This window comes from Microcaecilia unicolor, chromosome 8 (assembly GCF_901765095.1).
Source record: "Microcaecilia unicolor chromosome 8, aMicUni1.1, whole genome shotgun sequence".
Classification (NCBI taxonomy): Eukaryota; Metazoa; Chordata; class Amphibia; order Gymnophiona; family Siphonopidae; genus Microcaecilia; species Microcaecilia unicolor.
The window spans coordinates 38,365,985-38,389,361 of NC_044038.1; the positions used below are offsets into that span (position 1 = coordinate 38,365,985).

General features: G+C 40.5%; 1 protein-coding gene across 6 annotated transcripts in view; it reads right to left on the minus strand.

Moving 5' to 3' along the window:
- The window catches only part of CLEC16A (C-type lectin domain containing 16A), a 365,691-nt gene that overhangs the window by 204,466 nt on the left and 137,848 nt on the right, over positions 1-23,377 (minus strand). For all 6 annotated transcript variants that reach the window (XM_030211400.1, XM_030211398.1, XM_030211399.1 and 3 more), the window contains 5 exons: positions 19,309-19,432; positions 17,962-18,062; positions 14,901-15,023; positions 6,802-6,911; positions 408-452 (listed from right to left, as the gene is read on the minus strand). In XM_030211400.1, the coding sequence (XP_030067260.1) occupies positions 408-452; positions 6,802-6,911; positions 14,901-15,023; positions 17,962-18,062; positions 19,309-19,432 (503 nt within the window). The remainder of the gene's footprint in view (positions 1-407; positions 453-6,801; positions 6,912-14,900; positions 15,024-17,961; positions 18,063-19,308; positions 19,433-23,377) is intronic.

The following is a 23,377-nucleotide window of genomic DNA, read 5'->3' on the forward strand; positions in this document are numbered from 1 at the left end:
AATGGATGTGCGGCAAAATCAAAGTTGTTGCGCATCCATTTTGGGACTGAGATCTTACCGCCAGCCATTGACCTAGTGGTAAAGAATCCAGGCAGTAACGACCTACGTGTGTCAAATGCCACTTGGCGCACGTCCATTACACACGACTGAAAGTAAAAAAATATTTCTGACACGCGTATCGGATGCGCACCAGAAATGAAATTACCGCAACAGCCATGCGGTAGTTGGGCACTAACTCCATTTTGGTGCATGTTGGGCGCGTGTAGATGCTTACGCGGCTTAGTAAAAGGGGCCCTAAGTGAAGCGATACCTTGACAGTATCAGTCAGTATATATCAGTGAATCCATCTCTCATCCTAAAGCAACTATTACATGGGGAATCAAGAAAATAGTTGGACAGACCAATACCTTGTAAAAACAACGCAGGAGATGAACACTTTCTTCTCTTGCACCCTGAAGAAAAACAGGAAACAAATGGGTGAGATACCGATCCATATTTAGTTGTTTTAATGATAGCCAAAAGCATGGTTACATGTGGTTTCAGGCTGATGTAGATGTGTTGTATTGCCGTCTATTCAAGGAACTTAATTTGCATTCTTGCCCGTGGGAAAGAAAAACTTGAAAGGGCTCTTTACGTTTTAAATCACATCAGTTCTTGTGAAATGATTTGATGCTCACAGATGTTGCAACTAAAAAAAGTCATATGTGAACCTAGCCAATCAACGAGTATTGTACTGGGGCCAGGCATCAAATGGATAATTTCATACAAGTTTTTTGTATGTAAATACTTCTTAACATGTAGAGAAGGGATTTTACAAAACTGTGCAGCTGAATACACCAATATATGTATGCATAACAACTAGATTGTGCAAATATATTCTCAGAGGCATAGATCACATGGAACAGTGGTGGAGCTGAGATGCACACATTTGTTTTACAAAATGTACAGGTACACTTCTAGAGATTGCACACCCGTGTGGAGCAGTTGTAAATTTGTGTGTGAGCATTTGCACCCTACTGGGACTAGTTTCATACGTTTAGATTTAAAAAAGTATATAGGAACCTAGGTTGCCTTTATAAAATAGAAACTAATACATAAATATCAAACCAGAACACCAAGCATTGAAAAACAATTTCTGTATATATACATAAGGTTGACTATGTAAATAGAATGAGTTCACCCACAAAAGAGCAGATTTTTGTTTTTGCTAAAATGGTACCGATTTCATTATCATTTGTCCCATGTTTTATAGCAAAGCCTGTGTAATCCTCACGTACAACAGTGTCTCCTAAAAATCACTTGTATCATAGCAATGTTACTGAATGTTCGAATTGTGTGTGCTTATTAGATATTCCATCACTATTATGCTTACATCGTATATCTCTGTTATTTGAATTTCAATGATGTTAAATGTGTATATTTTTGATCCTGTTTCAATTTGCTGTTTTCAAGTTTTCCTCTTTCATTGTATTTATGTTTATACTTGTTCATATTACTATTGTTACACTGTTAACAAAATTATAAGTTTGATGTTAAACTGTACCTACTGTACACCGCCTTGGGTGAATCTCTTCATAAAGATGGTTAATAAATCCCAATAAATAAAATTTTAAAAAATACTGAATAAATCACTTCAAAAAAAGTCCAGAAACAATTATTGGCCACCACATTTAATTTAGCTCAAAGTGCAGTGCTCACTGATCCGACACTAGGTTTTTCGGCAAACATCTGCTTCAGGGATCTTCACACTGTGCAAATCTCCCAGCAGACTCTTAAGAGGGCAATTATATAACTGGGTATTTGGTAGGAGGCTCAGTCTACAGTGGCGTACCAAGGGCGGGGTGGTAGTGGTGGTCTGCCCCGGGTGCACACTGCAAGGGTGTGCAGGGAGCAGCCACGCAGCTGTCAGCTCCACCGGTTCCTTGCTGCCTCTGACATTACTTCCTATTCCGGGGCAGGGAACCAGAAAAGCCGACAGCCACGTGACTGCTCCCAGCACCCTCAGGAGGTAAGAGTGAAGTGATGGGGGGGGGGGGGGGGGGGGGGGGGAGGTAATGCGGGTAGTAAAGCTCATAGATTCGATCATGCATCTCCTCTACTGTTTAGACTGCACTGGCTTGTAGTAAAATTCCGCTTATGATTTAAAATTCTCTGTTTCACACACAAAACTCTTCACTCAGGTTCTCCATCTTAGTTTTCTTCAATGGTCATTCCTTACACTCCTCGTCCCCTTTGCTCTTTGCACTCCTCACCCAATCAGGCCCATTATGAAACTATGAGACACTCAGCTCTTTTCTTTATGGCGCCAAAATTATGGAATGATCTTCCTCCCAGCCTGCGGCTTGGACTTTCAATCCCCCCGTTCAAAGCATTATTATAAACCTATCTTTTCGGTCTTGCATTTGGCTCTCTTTCCTCAGGACTACAGTGGAGTGTGCTGGTGCCCGGGCCAGGACCAGAGTGGCTTGTTATTTAACCATATAAGTGATTCTTTGTGTGACTGGATCTTTACTATTAAATTGGAGTTCTTTTTTCTATTTTCTTTCTTTTTTTTAAACCGCTATGACCTATGTTTTTAGAAATGGCAGTATATCCTATTATGTGGAATCTTCTACCCCATGTATGGGAGAAGAGGTCCTATCACCTCTATCCATAATTCCTCTAAAAGAAACAAAAGCAGAGAGCTGAGTACAATTTAAAAAAACACATTTGTGTGATCTATATTTAATCACATATTTGCAGGGAAATTTAAGAAAAAACAATGCTCCCAATTGCAAATCTGCAGGTCTCAATAGAAGAAATTGCTTCCTCTTCCTTTGTGTTTCATACAAATTTTAAAATTCAAAAAAGGTTTTATTTCTATTTTTATTTCTGAAGCTAAAGCAAAGGTAACCAAAAGAGTGGCTGGTTGGGCCACCTCTGAATCTAAAGTTTGTTAGAACCATTTTCTATTTACATGAGAAGTTTTCTTCATCTCACAAAATCTGACTTTCAGAAGACTGCATTCACGTTTTCATTCATTTTTTTAGAAAAACAAGAGCAGGATCATAAGTACATAAGTACATAAGTAATGCCACACTGGGAAAAGAACAAGGATCCATCGAGCCCAGCATCCTGTCCACGACAGCAGCAAATCCAGGCCAAGGGCCCCTGGCGAGCTTCCCAAACGTACAAACATTCTATACATGTTGTTCCTGGAATTGTGGATTTTTCCCAAGTCCATTTAGTAGTGGTTTTTGGACTTGTTCTTTAGGAAACCGTCTAACCCCTTTTTAAACTCTGCTAAGCTAACTGCCCATCACGTTCTCCGGCAACGAATTCCAGAGTTTAATTATGCGTTGGGTGAAGAAAAACTCTCCGATTTGTTTTAAATTTATTACACTGTAGTTTCATCGCATGCCCCTAGTCCTAGTATTTTTGGAAAGCGTGAACAGATGCTTCACATCCACCTGTTCCACTCCACTCATTATTTTATATACCTCTACCATGTCTCCCCTCAACCGTCTCTTCTCCAAGCTGAAAAGCCCTAGCCTCCTTAGTCTTTCTTCATAGGGAAGTCGTCCCATCCCCGCTATCATTTTAGTCGCCTTCGCTGCACCTTTTCCAATTCTACTATATCTTTCTTGAGATGCGGCGACCAGAATTGAACACAATACTCAAGGTGCGGTCGCACCATGGAGCGATATAACGGCATTATAACATCCTCACACCTGTTTTCCATACCATTCCTAATAATACCCAACATTCTATTTGCTTTCCTAGCCACAGCAGCACACTGAGCAGAAGGTTTCAGTGTATTATCGACAACGACACCCAGATCCCTTTCTTGGTCCGTAACTCCTAAAGTGGAACCTTGCATGACGTAGCTATAATTCGGGTTCTTTTTCCCCACATGCATCACCTTGCACTTGCTCACATTAAACGTCATCTGCCATTTAGCCGCCCAGTCTCCCAGTCTCGTAAGGTCCTTCTGTAATTTTTCACAATCCTGTCGCGAGTTAACCACTTTGAATAACTGTGACATCAGCAAAATTAATTACCTTGCTAGTTACTCCCATCTCTAAATCATTGCATATCTCTAACAGTAGCTCCGCAAGCTAATTTTTCAGTTCTATCAGTACTCTAGGATGAATACCATCCGGTCCAGGAGATTTGCTACTCTTCAGTTTGCTGAACTGCCCCATTACGTCCTCCAGGTTTACCGTGAAGTCAGTAAGTTTCTCCGACTCGTCTGCTTGAAATACCATTTCCGACACCGGTATCCCACCCAAATCTTCCTCGGTGAAGACCGAAGCAAAGAATTCATTCAATCTCTCCTCTACGTCTTTATGTTCCTTGATCGCCCCTTTTACCCCTCGGTCATCCAGCGGCCCAACCGATTCTTTTGCTGGCTTTCTGCTTTTAATATACCGAAAAAAAATTTTGCTATATTTTTTTTTTTGCCTCTAATGCTATCTTTTTTTCGTAATCCCTCTTGGCCTTCTTTTTCTGCGCCTTGCATTTGCTTTGACACTCCTTATGCTGCTTCTTGTTATTTTCAGACGGTTCCTTCTTCCATTTTCTGAAGGCATTTCTTTTAGCCCTAATAGCTTCCTTCACCTCACTTTTCAACCACGCTGGCTGTCTTTTGGACTTCCGTCTTTCTTTTCTAATTCACGGAATATGTTTGGCCTGGGCCTCCAGGATGATATTTTTAAACAGCGTCCATGCCTGTTGTACAGTTTTTACCCTCTTAGTTGCCCCCCATTTACAATACTACTTTATCCTGGTCTCTGGTTTCTGCTTTCCTCATCGTCTTTTCACCGTCTTCCTTCCATCCAGCATCTGTCTTCTCTCTCTCTCTCTCTCTCTCTCTCTCTCTCTCTCCCATCCAGTGTCTGCCCTCTCTGCCGTCCCATCCATCCACTGTCTGCCCTTTCTCTCTGCCCCTTCAATCCACTATTTGCCCTCCCTCTCCCATCCATCAAGTTATGGAAGCGCCCTGGTTGCTCACTGTACTAAGCAGCAACATTTTTTTAGATGTTTGTATTGCACCGCTATAAATTTAAATACCAACTTCAGGGGTCCTTTTACAAAGGTGCGCTGAAAAATGGCTTGCCAGTGTTGGTGCAGGTTTTGGGCGTGTGCCAACCCATTTCTTAGCGCGCCTGTAAAACAAAAGGGCTTTTTAAAATGTTTGCTGAAAATGGACGTGCGGCAAAATGAAAATTGCCGGGTGTCCATTTTGGGTCTGACATCTTACTGCCAGCCATTGACCTAGCGGGAAAGACTCACGTGGTAACCGGGCGCTAATGACCTATGCGTGCTAAATGCCACTTGGTGCGTGTCTGTTACACGCGCCTGAAAATAAAAAATATTTTTCGGATGCGCGCCAAAAATATTACCACAAGAGCCAAGCAGTGGTCGGGCGGTAACTCCATTTTGGCGCGCGTTGGCTGCACTTAGATGCTTACACGGCTTAGTAAAAGGGCCCCTCAATGAGGAGTGGGGATGATGCTGCTAAAGTATTCCAACATTAAAAATGGTGGATTTTTGCTTTAAACACTCTTTCTTCAAATGGATTAAACCGAGATGGAATGATCTGCTTTTTACTGAACATTTGTAAAAGAGAAGAGTTATCAATCATTTACCATATAGATCCCTGGTGTTTCATGGCTCTAAGGGGCATTACCTGTTTATGGATGAATGTCAAGCTGTCCCAGAAAGAATCCAGCCAAGACATTAAAGTTTATACTTCTTTTGTGTCAAAAAAGAAATAAACTATTAATTCCTTTACACATGCATTGTTTGGTTCAGGTTTTAGTGTACATAAGATGACTGAACATTTCCACTGACCAACGATAAACATGGAGGTGAGAGGCTTATTGTTTAAACGGAGAAATAAAAAGATACTGAAGCCGGTCTCCACACCACTCATAACCCACCCAGTTTCTGCCACCATACACTGCATGCAGTTAACACGCAAACTGGCAAATGCTGTCATCCCAGCATGGTAACAATTGCCGCACTTTTGCAACACACACTAATTGGCAAATTAACCGCTTAGTAAAAGGGCTCCAAATTATTTAAAAACTGGTAGTTGTGGGTACACTCTAGTTGATGTCCCATTCTATTTACACAGAAAAAAAACTCCCCCCCCCCCCCACCCCCGATATTTAGCAATATTTAATCAGCCAGGAATGGCTTCTAGCATTTAGCTGGTTATCCGCGAAAATTCAGTGGGAGATAGCCAGTGATCTCCTGCTGAATAGTCGCGGTCAGTGCTTAGCATCTAACCGGTTATATCATGCGATATAACCAGCTATCCGCAAATATTCAGGGCATTGCTGGCTAAATTTGGTGGCCTAACTAGACCGCCCAAATAGCAAGCCTATCTTTGGCTGCTATAAACTTAGCTGGCCTATGCTGAATATTGGCCTGGCCGGTTAAGTTTAAACTGGCCAAAAATAAACCGGATATTCAATGCCAGTCTCCAGAAACGGCCCGGCACTGAATATCCAGTCTCACCGCCAACCAAGGGAATTAGCCAGGCTGCCTCCCGCCATCTGAATATCAGTCCCTTTATATTTATGGATATACACAAAAACATTTTTTGAATGCCTGGTAGTCTGGTTTAGTATTTATAGGTTAGTTTCTGATTGTATTAGGAACACTGTCACGATTTTGGTTTTTTGCCTTTATGAAATAAGCATCTTTCTGGAATTTTGAAATAGGCACCCAATTAGAAGATTAGTCCCAAAATAGTCTGACAGAACAAATAAAAAGGCCTTTATAGTGAGCAGTGTGTCACAGAATTCTTACCTCCAAGCAAGCAAGATGGACATCTTTAATAATACAGCCACTACTAGCCAATACTAGCTGCTTTAGTAGCAGACAGTCAAGTTCCAAGGTTGCCAATCGAACTTTTCCATCTACAAAACAAAAATTGTAAAACAAACAAATCAATACCTATCAGTACAGTCTGGCAGAAGTGTCCCCTATTCATTCCCCTTCAACCAGCCCATGCACATGTAGAAAAGCTAGGCTACTTGACTATTCTGTTAGCTGACATTATGATGTCCATTTACTAAAGGTGCAGCACACATTAATACATTATTTACCAGTGTTCATGTATTTCAAATGGGGTCTAGACACTAATAACATGTATTAATATACATAGTGAGTGCCGAGCCTTATTAAACAGACCCTATGTTAAGGCTGAAACATTACACTGTTTTGCAGAAAATAATTTTGAGGATGATTTATCCAGGTACAATGAGTGGTTAATAAGCATTAGAAGTCTGTATTCTTTGCTGCACGCTAAATAGCAAACTAATTCAAAATAGCACAAGCTGTTTTAGGTCAATACATATTACAATGGAACAAAATAATCTAAACAGTCCAACAGAGTATACGCAGGGATCACAACCTGCATACTTTCTGTTGCCTTAAAAAGCAGTGCTCCCGGAGGACAGAATTAAATAAATGTACAGAATGGCACTGTCAAACTTTGCATCTCTTTGTGTTTCTTTTTAATAGATGGAGAAAAGAGGGTAAAATACTGAAAACAGAAATTAAAAAGAGATGAAAAGCCTGCAGGGAATTCTGTGCTCACGTACTGTACTCTCAAAGAAAAACCATGTAGGTAATTTCTCAGAAAACTGCCCATCCGTGATCTTTGTACCTACTGTAGGTGGCCTACTGAAAATTGACCCCTTTATGTCACAAAACAAAAAAGTACAAATGCAGATTCAGCCCAAACAATTAGGTATGTTATGTTGTAATCTGCTATGCTCATTGGATACAGCGGGTTAGAAGTTTTTAATAATAAAAAATAATCACCATTACATTCCCATAAATAATATATGTATTCTAAAATAACAGAGTAACAGAAGTAAGGGGAAGCTTGCTCAATTACACGTATAATTGTCAAAACAACACAAAAAGCGGGCTTTAGTTAGCATACGTGGAACACCTAAAAATGGAATCAACGGGGGAAAAGACCTCAGAAAGCTGTGATCACCAGCTCAAGGCTGATTAAAAAAAATCACTCTCTCAGTCCTTCAAATCACAGTTCTTTGCTTTAATCATCAATCATTAAAACCCCCATCCAACCTATGTGTGTTAACAGATTTTTTAATTTTTCTTATTGCTTTTGTGCAAAAATCCTTCATAAAACAAAAGCTCTCCACAGCAGTTCTCAAGTCCTCAAATTGTAATAAATCAAATGTAAATTGAACTTAGCTTAGCTGTATTCGACCATCCCTGTAACAGGTATCCAGACCTGATGGACCCGTTTCACTGTCAGCGCTTGATCGACCACGATTTTCAGAAAGGGTCCCGGTATCCATCATCCCCTGAATAAGCCCTACGGTGAAACGGGTCCATCGGGTCTGGATACCTGTTACAGGGACGGTCGAATACAGCCAAGCTAAGCTAAGTTCAATTTACGTTTAATTTATTACAATTCGAGGACTTGAGAACTGCTGTGGAGAGCTTTTGTTTTATGAAGGTTTTTTTGCACAAAAACAAGAAGAAAAATCAAAAAATCTGTTAACACACACCTAGGTTGGATCAGGGGTTTTTATGACCGATGATTAAAGCGAAGAACTGTGTTTTGAAGGACTGAGATAGTGATTTTTTTATTTATTTATTAGCATTTTAAGATACATAGAGGTGTATTTTCAAAGCACTTAGACTTACAAAGTTCCATAGTAACCTATGGAACTTTGTAAGTCTAAGTGCTTTGAAAATGAGCCTCAATGTATTCAAAACAGAATAATATTACACAATTTGTAATCTAACTTCAAATAATGGAAAAAAAAAAAGAAAAGGAGAATTAACAATACTCCCATCGTCCACAAATAATAAGAAATGATCCAATATCAAGCTTCAAACATTTCAGTTAACCCAAAGACCGCGCTAAGCCCCATAGATTCACTCCTAAATGCTATACAGTGTTCATTCGGGTCTAAACTTTTACAATAATACTCTCTTTACTTTTCAAAAAAATTTCCAACTGATTGGGTTCAAAAAATTGATATTGTTTAGTGTGAAGTAAAATCCTACACACGTATGGAAATTTCAAAAGAAAATTTGCCCCCAGGGCAATAGCCCTTGGGCTAGAAATAGCTTACAGCGTTTTTGAGTTTCCCTGGATAAATCCGGGAAAACAAAAATAAAGAATTCAAGTGCCTTAAGGAAAGCCTGAGTACTGCATCTCGATCCAACTCTAATGCGAAAGTCACTAACAAAGTAGTCCTTTGAGTGACCACCTCCAAAGAAGATTCCAGAAAATCCGTTAAATTCATTGCATTCTGAGGTTCTAAATTTCTTGGGATTTGCCCAGTAATTTGAATATAATATGCCCTTGTAATTGGTGGCAATGAGTTTTCGGTCATTCCCAGAATATCAACAAGGTATTTCTTAACCATCTGTACAGGAGAGAGAATAGGTGATTTCGGAAAATTAATCATACGTAGGTTAAGACTTTTAGATTGATTTTCCAGGTATTCCATGCGTCTAGAAGCAAAGTTCCTTTCTTTAATTAGTGTTTGGTCCACAAGTTCCATTTTTTCAACTTTTTGTGAAAGGATTTTTACTTCAGTTGCATGAGTCTCATTAATTTGAAATTGTTTGAGAGCAGACTCTGCCAAAACTTTAATAGTTTCATTATTCTTTGAAATAGCAGATTGTAAGGTAAAGAGGGTTGTGGAGTTCAGCTCCCAAAGTGACTCTAAGGTCACTACAGCTGGTTTTTCAAACTGCCTTGCATTAAATACCAGGGGAGCCGCTTGAACAACTTGTTCCAGGGTACTCACTGTCGCAGAATCCACAACAGTCGCAGTTTTCTGCTCTGGAATAGTCGGTTGTTCAGGAGATGACCTCTGTGCTGCCGTCGGGTTCCCCCCCTGCTCGCTCTCTTCACCTCTTTGGGCGGACACTGCAGGACTCGACTGAAAGCGCTCACTTCCTGGTTGAGGGGGTGCTGCACAAAAAACAGGGCTTAAGGAAGCCCCGTCGGCACTGTCGGTCAACGCCGAGATGCTGACACCAGCAACTGGGGTAGAAGTCGATGGAGTCCCGGACGCTATTCCAAAACGCTCAAGCGTCGGCTGGGAGAGCGGGGGCTTCACGCCAGGGTCTGAGGGAAAATCCCTGACTTTCCCACGTCGCTTGCCCATCACATCAGCGGGCAAGGTAACTCCCTCCAGATCTGCTCTAACGCGACTTGGAACGCGTCCGTAGCGCGAAGTCAAACCGTCGCCATCTTGGATCCTGAGGTCATTCTGCCGAGATAGTGATTTTTTAATCAGCCTTGAGCTGGTGACCACAGCTTTCTGAGGTCTTTCCCCCCGTTTATTCCATTTTTATGTGTTCCACCTATGCTGACTAAAGCTCGCTTTTTGTGTTGTTCTAAAATAACAGCAAATTATTTTATCTTCATTAGATCTTTGGCTTATTTATAATAGACTGATATCTGGTAACACTTTTGTATTTAGTCTCATACGAGGCTAGACCAGATAAGTTAAGCACCAGTTGCTGTGTTAAGACCAGGAATCTTTTAGCTCCCAAAATTCTTTATGCCTTCTCCTTTTCTTAGTGACACCACTTCCTCTCCAGCACCAGACCTGACGAGACCGGGAGACTGGGCATCTAAATGGAGGTTGACGTTTAATGTGAGCAAATGCAAAGTGATGCAAAGAGGAACCCAAATTATACTTATGTAATGCAAGGTTCCACATTAGGAGACAACGACCAGGAAAGAGATCTAGGCATCATCGTTGATACTTTGAAATCCTCTGCTCAGTGTGCGGTGGCGGCGAAGAAAGCAAATAGAATGTTAGGTATTATTAAGAAGGGAATGGAAAACAAAAATGAGTACGTTATAATGCCTTTGTATCGCTCCATGGTGCGATCGCACCTCGAATATTGTGTTCAATTCTGGTCACTGAATCTCAAAAAAGATATAGTGAAATTAGAAAAGGTACAGAGAAGGGCGACGAAAATGATAAAGGGGATGGGACGACTTCCCTAAGAGGAAAGGCTAAAGCGGCTAGGGCCTTTTCAGCTTGGAGAAAAGATGGTGGAGGGGAGATATGATAGAGGTCTATAAAATAATGAGTGGAGTGGAACGGGTAGAGGGGGCACACAATGAAGCTAGAAAATAGTAAATTTAAAACAAATCGGAGAAAATATTTCTTCACTCAACATGCAATTAGATTCTGGAATTCGTTCCAGAGAATGTAGTAAAAGCAGTTAGCTTAGCAAGGTTTAAAAAAAGGTTTGGATGGCTTCCTAAAGGAAACGTCCATAGACCATTATTAAAATGGTCTTGGGGAAAATCCACTGCTTATTTCAAGAATAAGCAGCATAAAATGTATTGTACTGTTTTGGGATCTTGCCAGGTACTTGTGACCTGTATTGGCCACTGTTGGAAACAGGATGCTAGACTTGATGGACCTTCGGTCTGTCCCAGTATGGCAATACTTATGTACTTATGTATCCTGCACACAAACCTGAAATAACTGAGTTTTAAAGCATCACCCATAACAGAAAACACTAATCTCCTCACTTCATAATCAAGACGAATAAGGTGGGTTATGTCAGCCTGATGTGAAAGAAACAAAGGATCAAGCAGGCGGGATCTGTTGCATCTCATTCTGTATTTTACCAGATGAGACATACTACAAATGAAGATTGATAGTGGTCTGAAAAACTGGGCGTCCAAAATTTGCATTAGCTGATGCCCATTTACCACCGATAAATTTTAGTAAAGGTATGCACTAGTTTACAGGGAGTTGCCTTGCATATATTCATGCAAGTGACAGCTGAAACATCTCTAAACTGTAGACAGGAGCAACAAGTCCAAATGCTCCTTATTTATCAAATTATTATGTAGAAGTGGAGTGAAAGCTGGCTCTGCCACTATAAACAAAGGACTTCTACAGAATTCACTCTACTAAAGTTATTTAGGTCCAGCACAAGCAGCAGTTCAGGAGGTCTGTGCATGTGAAAACACATCATACGCAAATAAAGGCAAAAGAAATCTTCATAAGTCTGCAGGTGGGAGGGAAGTAGGGCCCCACCATTAGAAGTTGACAAGGTAGTGCAAAGAAAGGCATTGCATGGGGACTCCAATCACCCCCGTGGTTGCAGATTTCACGTGTACTGACAGATACCCAAACCCCAGCAGCAGAGAAAGGAAAAAGGAGCCACAGCAGCAGAACAAAAGCACAGACTACTGAAGATGGGGGAGATAGAGCAAGTGCAAGAGGGAGGGGGAGAGAATGCTTATATGCCAAGAGTCACAAAACCACACCACACAACTCACTTCATATCTTCACAAATACACATCTATACTCTTCACACATACACACAAATAAATACATCATGCTACTCAAAACAAAATCCCACATACACCAAGTCACTACCTCCACATAGATATGACTGAACCTGCAAATGGAAGAAAGGGAAACATGCCACTGAGTCATGCTCTTAAGTATGCATTTTTCAATTTAGTAATAATTTTTTTTTAATAATCTTTTAGAACTAAACATATGGGGGAGTCAATATTCAGCCGTCGGGCGGTGAGCGTTTTGCTCACCAACGATGGTGTTATTCCCAGATATTCAAAGCTGGGACCTGTGCGAGCTTCGGCTTTGCATATCCGGTTATTTTTAAGCCAGTTAAGACATAGCCCATCAGACGATAGTCATTACTTCAGCAGCCATGGGTTGCCATGTAAAAATAGGACAGACTTTTATGTGGTCCCATTTATGCGGTAAATTTGGCCACTTAGGGACAGATTCTATATATGGCGCCTAAAAAATCCACGCAGAACTCAGTTTCACCTAAACATATTCTATAAGATTTACGCACAGTATATAGAATACGTTTAGTCAATATCATTGTGCCTAAATCTGCGCACACCCATTTACACGCATGAAAACCTAGTGTACTTCCTGATGTGTAGATTTAGGCAGACTGCGCCATATTATGTAACTATGCGCGTAAATTTTGGAACATCCACGAAACGCCCATAAACACGCCCCTTTTGAACTGCACACATTTATTTTGAACTGCGTGCTTCACCATTTAGGTGTAGTTCATTATAGAATGAGCTTACCGATCTGTGCGCATAACTTGCAATTACTGTCAATTAGTGCCCATTATTGCTTGTTAAGTGCTGTTAAAAACACAGATTTGCTTGTTGAGCCAATTAAGTTATGCGTATAGTTTTAGAATGCACCTGGATTTCGGAGTGCAAATCTAAGCGCCATATATAGAATCTCCACCTTAAGGGCTGAATATCCGCACTGGAGCGGCCAAATGCTGACTCCGCCCCTGGAATGCCCCCAACACAGCCGGCTTTGAGTTCGGCACTAATCATGATGTTCAGTGGCACTTAGCCAGTTAAGTGCCGCTGAATATCAGCGCCTATTCCCAACCAAGCAATTTAACGGCTTAAACTGCTTTGAATATTTGGGTATTATTAAAAATCTATATTATATCTGATTAATTTCAAATCAATTTCACCACTGGTCTCTTTCATGCATTATTTTAATGGATCTCCCAATACACAGCTCACAGCTAAGTTTTCCAGATTGGGATCTCAAGATTTGAAGCTATAATTTTTTGGCACCAACTCAGGGGCTCCACTGCCGAGTTAAAGGAGTTCAAAATAATGAGTGGAGTGGAACAGGTGGATGTGAAGCGTCTGTTCACGCTTTCCAAAAATACTAGGACTAGGGGGCATGCGATGAAACTACAGTGTAGTAAATTTAAAACAAATCGGAGAAAATTTTTCTTCACCCAACGTGTAATTAAACTCTGGAATTCGTTGCCGGAGAAAGTGGTGAAGGCGGTTAGCTTAGCAGAGTTTAAAAAGGGGTTGGACGGTTTCCTAAAGGACAAGTCCATAAACCGCTACTAAACGGACTTGGAAAACTCCAAAATTCCAGGAATAACATGTATAGAATGTTTGTACGTTTGGGAAGCTTGCCAGGTGCCCTTGGCCTGGATTGGCCGCTGTCGTGGACAGGATGCTGGGCTCGATGGACCCTTGCTCTTTTCCCAGTATGGCATTACTTATGTACTTAGTGTACTTATAAAGTAGCAAAACAAACCAATTTGCTTTATTCCCTCTATTATCTCCCAATGATCCAGTGATTAGTGCTCTGCACTGTAAGATGGAAGACTTGAAACCAATTCCTGGCTTTCTCTATTAATTTAGTTAACCTTTGATGTTGATGGCTGATTTATATATTTTTATTGTTAGCACGTATATATTAAATCTGGCCCCAAGCATTTGCTTGATTAAAAATGTATAAATTTTCATAAATAAATAATAATAATAATAATAAATCTGGCCCATTTTTAAGTTATCTGTTTTAAAGTGGGGGTTTTTTTGTTTGTCTATAGGTATTTTATCATCTATTATTCTGGATGTATTTTGTTTACCTCTTAGACTGTCAAGGTATAGCGGTATATAAATTTTGTAAATAAAGTTACAGGAGAGATGAGGAAAGTACTACTCTTGAGATGTCTCTAAGAGTTGCTATAAAGCAGTACAGCGAGTGACTCTTTCAGTCTGCAGTAACTACTGAAGTACCTGATCTAGGCATGGGAAGTGTAGTACAAAGCAGAGAACCTGGAAGTCACAATTCACTTTTTTTTTTTTTTTTACTGTAGAAAAAATGTCTTTCATTGGACTAAATTTTCCAATCTCACCATCTGTACTCCAAGCTATTTCCACAAGTCCCCTGGTTTTCAAATTATAGATGTTAACTTCTCTTGCTGAGAGTTGCCTGTTTAAGACAAAGCTCTTTGCTGCATAGTTTTTGATGAAATAATGTGGTTGCCCAGAAAGCATAAGTCAGGTAATTATTTCCATCAGTAGATGGAATCAGAAATACTACCTGGTTGAGCTGCTTGGTTCATTATACTTATGAGTCTTTCCGAAAGCACGTGATTGTACGAGACTCTCTCTGTCACACGCTGCACTGGAAGCTGGATGCTCTCCAGCTTAATTGGGTTGATTCCTAAGAAAAAGGGAAAAAAGGACAGATGTTTCAATAGGTTCATGAAACATGATCCTTCTAACAACAAAACATAAGCACTGCTTCCAAAAACAGCCCTCTTAAATAGTTTGTTTTGCAAGAATGACACCATTATTTTCCAGTGGCATAGCCAGAAATTTTTGACAGGGGGTGCAATAGTGAAATCTTCCAACAGTGAGCCCTCCAGCTGCCTCTGTGTATTCCAAGCCTCATTCTGGTGCTCCAATAGCCTGTCTCAGGGTATTTCAAGTCTCATTCTGGTGATTGCATTCCAATCCTTAATTTGGCATCCATACTGAAGGGACAGGGGGTACATATGCAACAAACACACCACTGCTATTCTACATGTCACTTAAGAGTTTGAAATGAAGACTTGATTCCAAACTACTTCACTATATTTTCACAAGACCTGAAAGACCTCCTCGAAGGTAAAATTAGTGCAAAATAAACAGCACCACAGCAGGCAAAAAGTAAATCCAAATATCACCAGTGCAAAGGACTGGCTAAACTCCAATGTTTGCTCTGAATAGCTAACTAAGCATAGACAATAACATTATCGTTCACATGTTATCTTGTAATTTTGTAAGCATTTTCCACATGCACATAAAATTACACACAGGTGTACAGGCATGAAAAGTAAACAAACCACAAGACAGCTCCTACTTATACATGATCTGGGTGCAGACGTTCTAAAGAGCGTAGTTCAGGTGGAAATGTGATTTACATGCATACAGCACATGCGAACCCTTGTACCTTTCTGGAACAGGTGTAAACTGGCGAGAGCATTTATGCACTTCTAAGGGTAACTGCACAAGGCCTACCGTATAAAAACCACATATTTGCCCATGTTGCCTTTACAAAACAAGTGTCCTGTTAATCAAATTTGCCCTACATAGCTAAGGGTCTGAGCTATGAGTAAAAGATGGCTCAGAACTTATACTCGGGGTGAATATCCTGCCACCTGACCCCATTAAAAAGATGTTTATGTTACCAACATTATCAAAAGGAGGAAAGTTAAACCTCCCGTTTAAAAAAAGAAATTACATAAATTCAGGTTTGGAAAGGATCATAACAAAGTAGTAAGAATTAGCTGAGTTTGCTGAAGGTACTAAATAGTCCTAATGTGCAAGAAAGCTGCATCTTTTCTGCATTGTACAATGAAGTCAGAAGGTTTTCCCCTACCACTGTGGTTGATTTATCAAGGAAGTGTGGCTGTTGTCTCCACAATAATAGTAGCTTCTAACTGTAGCCGGAGGCAGAGCAATCAAAATAAAATAATTTATTCATTTAACAAACACCCTTCAGGAAAGTATCTATCATGGCAATGCACAACCACATAAAACATTACACAGCACGTACAATAAGTAGATTGATAACCAAATAAAAAAATATATAGATTAGAAGTCATAACCCCCATTTGAAAACACATAGTTCACCCTCTCTCCACAACTCTATAGATAACTGGTTCTATAAAACTAGCACTAGACCTTAAAAAAAAACCCAGCTCTTAACCGAGCAGGATATGTCATCATGGCAGCCAAACAAAGCTGGCTATCACAGCAGTCCAATTGAGAAAGTGTAAGGTTGAAGAATTACGGTATAAATTAAACCAAGCAGGCCTAATACATAACTATTTAAGGAAATTAAAAAAAAGACTATACCAAGACAAGATTTTCTTGATTAAATCTTAGTTGCATAATACTGATGCTTTAAGGTAAAATACACATTTGCCACAGGTGGGCCAAAAGCACTTCTACCAACAGGTATACTGTACTGGTTTTCTAAAATTGTTCCATTTTCTTAAAAAACAAAGGTGATGTAGAGTAAACTGAAAACTAAAAGCATCACCGAGTGGAGGTGTAGCCTAGTGGTTAGTGCAGCAGACTTTGATCCTGGTGAACTGGGTTCGATTCCCACTGCAACTCTTTGTGACTCTGGGCATGTCTCTTAACCCTCCATTGCCCCAGGTACAAATAAGTACCTGTATATACTTGCAAAAACCACAGAAAGGTGGTATATCAAGTCCCATTTCCCTTTCACCAAGCCCTTTCTCTTCATTTTTCTTTTACTAAGCTGCCTTTGTCGTGTGCCCTTAATTGCTAATGATGTATTTCAAAAACAGCACCAAATTAGTGGTCAAGAATGTGTAAAAAAAAAAAAAGAAAGAAAGTCTGCTAACCACATAGACCACAAAAGAGTCAGCAGATTCTCCATCTGCCGTATGTCTGAAAGGGAGTTGTGCATACTATTCCCAAACTTTGAGGCAATAACTTAAAAGCATCCTGAAAGCAATTTTTAAAGCAATTTACCCATCTAAAAATTGCACTCCCCCAACACAACAAAAAAAAAAAAAAAGGTGTTTTTAAAAAAATTTTTCCTTCAACAAGCATCACAATAATAGTAGTGGGCCCACTGTAAATACAACAATGGTACTGAATACATTGCAACTATTCAAGTTATTAAATCCCTCCCATCTAATAATAGCTATACAAGCAACTCGACTCTACCCCCTCCCTCCCCAACCAAACCATTGCAAAATTCAATCCCTTTATCCCCCCCCCCCTTCCAATAACCCCTACCCCCTCTTGTCTTCAAGGAATATCAAACAGTACATATCAAATGTCTAATAAGCAGCAGTTCTAGTGGGAGAAGAGGGAGAAAAGTGTTTGATCACAGGAAGATAACATAAGTAGATTTTTTTTCCCCTCGAAAATACAAGTAATGTTAAAAATGCAAAGTACCCAGATGCAGAATGTGGGGCAAAGACTGGCCTAAAACAGTTTCAAAATTCTCCCTCCCCCACCCCCTCTCATTTTCAAATAAGTCTCTCAACCCGTCTGCTTTTAAGGAGGAGGAGGAGAAGAAGAAGGTCAAGCCCATAAAGAAACAGAGCCAATGAGAATGTAACATAATAAAATACCTTTATTATGGGACATTGCATAAAGGAGACATAGGACAAAGAGAGCATAGTAGTCTTCCTCAGAACAGTCCAATGCATTGTACACCATGTCTAGGAAAGGCCTGTGAAATAAAGTAGAATTATTTAACAGCATAACATAGTCATTATGTTCATTTACATTAAAATTACAACTTTTTCTACTTGTTGCATTACGTTAAGAGTAGTTACATTTATACTTTCAAAATGTGGAAATTTGTATATAAAACAAGAGTCTGTAAAGCACTCTTTAGCTTGGAAAAGAGACGGCTGAGGAGGGATATGACAGAGGTCTACAAGATATTGAGCGGTGTAGAACGGATAAACCTAAATCAATTTTTTACTCTTTCAAAATGTACAAAGACTAGGGGACATTCAAGGAAGTTAAATGGTACTACTTTTAAAACAAATAGGAGGAAATATTTTTTCACTCAACGAATAGCTAAGCTCTGGAACTCTTTGCTGAACGATGTGGTAAAATCAGTTAGTATATCTGGGTTTTAAAAATGTTTGGACAAGTTCCTGGAGGAAAAATCCATAGTCTGCTATTGAGACAGACATGGGGAAGGCCAGTGCTTTGCCCTGGGATCGATGGCATGGAATGTTGATACTATCTGGGATTCTGTCAGGTACTTCTGACCTGAACTGGAAGCAGGATGCTGGGCTAGATGGACCATTGATCTGACCCAGTATGGCTGATCTTATATACATCATTTAATCCCAAGATTCAGGTGTCTGTATTGGAATGAACAACTTTTATTATTAATGATGCTAACAAACTGATTTTAGAAATGAATATCTACATATTGAACATTTTTTTTCTTACACACTGCCTACAAACCTGAAAACTATTGAAGCAGTGCACAAACAGGTACAGTAGCTATGTTATATTTATTAGTGCTTAAGGAGTCGCTGTGGAAAAATTAGGGTATGTCAGAACAAAACCTCCAACCACAGAAATGGTACACAGTCTGTCATTGTTATCTTAATTGTATGTGCCTACTTTCTGTAGGTTTCTTCCTATCCATGAATGAGCCCAAAGAACATCTGGTGAGGGATGTGGTTTTATATATAGTATAGGCCTTTGTTTCTGTCCCTGTATACCAGTTTGCAAAACAATCTTTCCAACTTCCAACTGCACAAGCAACTAGCCATCTGAAATTAATCTGTACTGCAGCAGCTTCCATTTAACCAACATCCAAAATCCACGCTGCCAGAATAGCAACATAAATCAGCCATCTGAACTGGAACTCGCTGGTACCATAGAGATGACTGCAGGTTTCACAGCTCATTTCTCTTTCTGTGACGCCACACTGTCCTCCACCTATGTACCTGCTCTGATTTGACTCCGTGCCAGAAGCGGCTGCACTCTTCTCTTCGTCGGTTATGTTCTGTTCTGTTACGGCAGAGGCCATTTCTGGCAGCTTGCATCGCTCCATAATTACCATCTCTATTTCTAGCAGGGAAAGAGTTAGAATTATTTTATGATGCAATAAAGTACTTTAAGTATTTTTAGCTCAATTTGTGAGAATTAAAACGAAAGAAAGAAAGAAGCTTTGCTAGTACAAGTTATTTTTAAAATTATGCAGATAAAAAAGCAGTAGTAAGTTATTATGGGAAAATGACACAAATGGTTATGATAATCAGAAATGCAGAGGGTAAAGCTTTATTTTTAATCTGAAGTGATTATAGCACTTTCTTTATTAACATACAGGAAAATAAAACCTTGTTGGGATTTCTTGGTCTGGCGGCTCCTATGGGCTTTTAGTTTAATCAAAACTGGCTTCTTTTAGTCTATATTTATTTATATATTTGTTTTGACATTTATACCCCACATTATCCCGAACATACTTGAGTTCAATGTGGCTTACAATAAATAAAAAAACATGAAATGTTTACAACACCATAAAGTAGCATAAATAAAGTGGAGGAATGGCCTAATGGTTAGTGCAGCAGGTTGTGGACCCAGGGAACCGTGTGACTCTGGGAAAGTCACTTAGCCCACCATTGCCTCAGGTACAATATACCACTTAGACTGTGAGCCCATTGGGACAGTACAAGTACTTGCACAATTGTATGTAAACCGCCTCCACTCATGCTCAAAAGAGGCAGTATATCAAACTGATACATGATAATGAAATAAGAGACATATAAGAACTAAATAATAAACCACTGATGACCGGTTACAATCTAACACACTCCATCAATGGGTAGAAACCTCTCAAAGAGGAAAGTTTTCAGACTTTTGCGAAATACCAAGTAATCAGGCTGACCCTTGATTGCCATTGGAAGTGAGTTCCACCACTTAGTACCTTGGTATCTAGAGTCTGCGGAGTGAACTAACCCTAGAATCAGCTCCCCCTTCATTATCTCCTCAGACCCTTGCTGAATTCTTTCACAACAAGGTTCAAAAGATAAACCTTGCTTTCTCTACCTCACCAGCTCTCCCTCCACTGGTCCGTTCCCCTCTCTCTCCTTCCCCTCATTCCCTTTCCTCCTTTCCTGAAGTTACTATTGAGGAAACTACACTTCTCCTTTCTTCCTCAAAATGTACCACCTGTTCCTCTGATCCCATTCCCACCCACCTTCTTAATGCCATCTCTCCTACTCTTATTCCTTTTATCTGTCACATTCTCAACCTCTCAATTTCCACTGCGACTGTCCCTGCTGCCTTTAAACATGCTGTGGTCACACCTCTCCTTAAGAAGCCTTCACTTAACCCTACTTGTCCCTCTAATTACCGACCCATCTCCCTCCTTCCTTTTCTCTCCAAATTACTTGAGCGTGCTGTTCACCGCCGCTGCCTTGATTTTCTCTCCTCACATGCTATTCTTGACCCATTACAATCTGGTTTTCGCCCTCTCCACTCAACCGAAACTGCGCTTATAAAGTCTCCAATGACCTATTACTGGCTAAATCCAGAGGTCAATATTCCATCCTCATTCTTCTTGATCTTTCCGCTGCTTTTGACACTGTCGATCACAGCATACTTCTCGATACCCTGTCCTCACTTGGATTCCAGGGCTCTGTCCTTTCCTGGTTCTCTTCCTACCTCTCCCTCCGCACCTTTAGTGTTCACTCTGGTGGATCCTCTTCTACTTCTATCCCTCTGCCTGTCGGCGTACCTCAGGGTTCTGTTCTTGGTCCCCTCCTCTTTTCTATCTACACTTCTTCCCTTGGTTCATTAATCTCATCCCATGGCTTTTCCTACCATCTCTATGCTGATGACTCCCAAATCTACCTTTCTACCCCTGATATCTCACCTTGCATCCAAACCAAAGTTTCAGCGTGCTTGTCTGACATTGCTGCCTGGATGTCTCAACGCCACCTGAAATTAAATATGACCAAAACCGAGCTTCTCATTTTCCCCCCCAAACCCACCTCCCCGCTCCCCCCGTTTTCTATTTCTGTTTATGGCTCTCTCATTCTCCCTGTCTCCTCAGCTCGAAACCTTGGGGTCATCTTTGACTCTTCTCTCTCCTTCTCTGCTCATATCCAGCAGACCGCCAAGACCTGTCGTTTCTTTCTTTACAACATCCGTAAAATCCGCCCCTTTCTTTCCGAGCACTCTACCAAAACCCTCATCCACACCCTTGTCACCTCTCGTTTAGACTACTGCAATCTGCTTCTTGCTGGCCTCCCACTTAGTCACCTCTCCCTCTCCAGTCGGTTCAAAACTCTGCTGCCCGTCTCATCTTCCGCCAGGGTCACTTTACTCATACTACTCCTCTCCTCAAGACCCTTCACTGGCTCCCTATCCGTTTTCGCATCCTGTTCAAACTTCTTCTACTAACCTATAAATGTATTCACTCTGCTGCTCCCCAGTATCTCTCCACACTCGTCCTTCCCTACACCCCTTCCCGTGCACTCCGCTCCATGGATAAATCCTTCTTATCTGTTCCCTTCTCCACTACTGCCAACTCCAGACTTCGCGCCTTCTGTCTCGCTGCACCCTACGCCTGGAATAAACTTCCTGAGCCCCTACGTCTTGCCCCATCCTTGGCCACCTTTAAATCTAGACTGAAAGCCCACCTCTTTAACATTGCTTTTGACTCGTAACCACTTGTAACCACTCGCCTCCACCTACCCTCCTCTCTTCCTTCCCGTTCACATTAATTGATTTGATTTGCTTACTTTATTTATTTTTTGTCTATTAGATTGTAAGCTCTTTGAGCAGGGACTGTCTTTCTTCTATGTTTGTGCAGCGCTGCGTATGCCTTGTAGCGCTATAGAAATGCTAAATAGTAGTAGTAGTAGTAGTAATAGTGGAATAGTTATTAAGGGCTGCATGTAATCCGGTGTCATGCCATATAATATTTGAAAGACAAAAATACACGTAATTTAAAAATAATCCTAGCTTTAATGGGCAGACAGTGCAGCTTGCATAATAATGGAGTGGCTCTATCAAAATGAAATACCTTGAGGACAAGCCTAGCTGCAGTATTTTGGGCAGTTTGTAGCCTTTTTAGGGCACATTCTTTACATCCAGCACAGATGGAATTCCAGTAATCGAATTGAGTTAAAACCAAGGATTGAACTAGCAGTCTAAAGATGTCAGGCGATAAATATAATTTGATTCTCCTCAGCTTCTAGAGACCTGAAGGATTTTTCACTACTAAAGAAACCTGAAGCTCAAACATGAGGTGACTGTCAATTAGTACACCCAGCGTACTGTCTAGGGGGTAGGATGCGTTGTCAATGGTAAAATTATTATATACGGTATGGTCGAAGGGGTTGGTTACCATAAGAAACATAGGGCCCTGTTTAATAATCTGCAATGTAGGCGCGCAAACCTTTTAGATTGCGCTAAAAATAGTATGCGCTAAATTTTGAGACAACCATAGGAATATAATGGGTGTCTCTATAGTTAGCGTGTGCTAATTTTTAGTGCATGCTAAAAAGTTAGCACGAGCCCTGTGGCACCCCGCAGTCAGGAGACCAGGATGGTGAGAGAACCTGACAACTTCATCTGATACAGTCTAGATTTTAGGAAGCCGCGGAACCATTGGTGAGAACCTTGCCACACAGTCTGAATTGGTCCAAATGGTCTAAAAGCAACTCATGATCAATGAGGTCAAAAGCAACTGACATATCAAATTGCATCATTAAAAACGTAAAGCCTAGACTGATTGCTTAAATCAGATACTAAGGTGGTCAAGAATGTCTTGGTACTATAACAAAGCCTAAAGCCTGACTAGGATTTATGCAAGAAGGAGAAAGAGGAAAGATAATTCATAAAGCAAATACCAACTATTCCCTCCATTAACTTAATCAACAATGGGATAGAAGCAGGTCTCCCAATGAAGCCGAGGTTCTCTTAGGGATCACTGTAGGGTACATATCCTATCATTAGGAAGGGGGAACTTCCAACTCCAAAAAGATATCACCAATAGACTACACA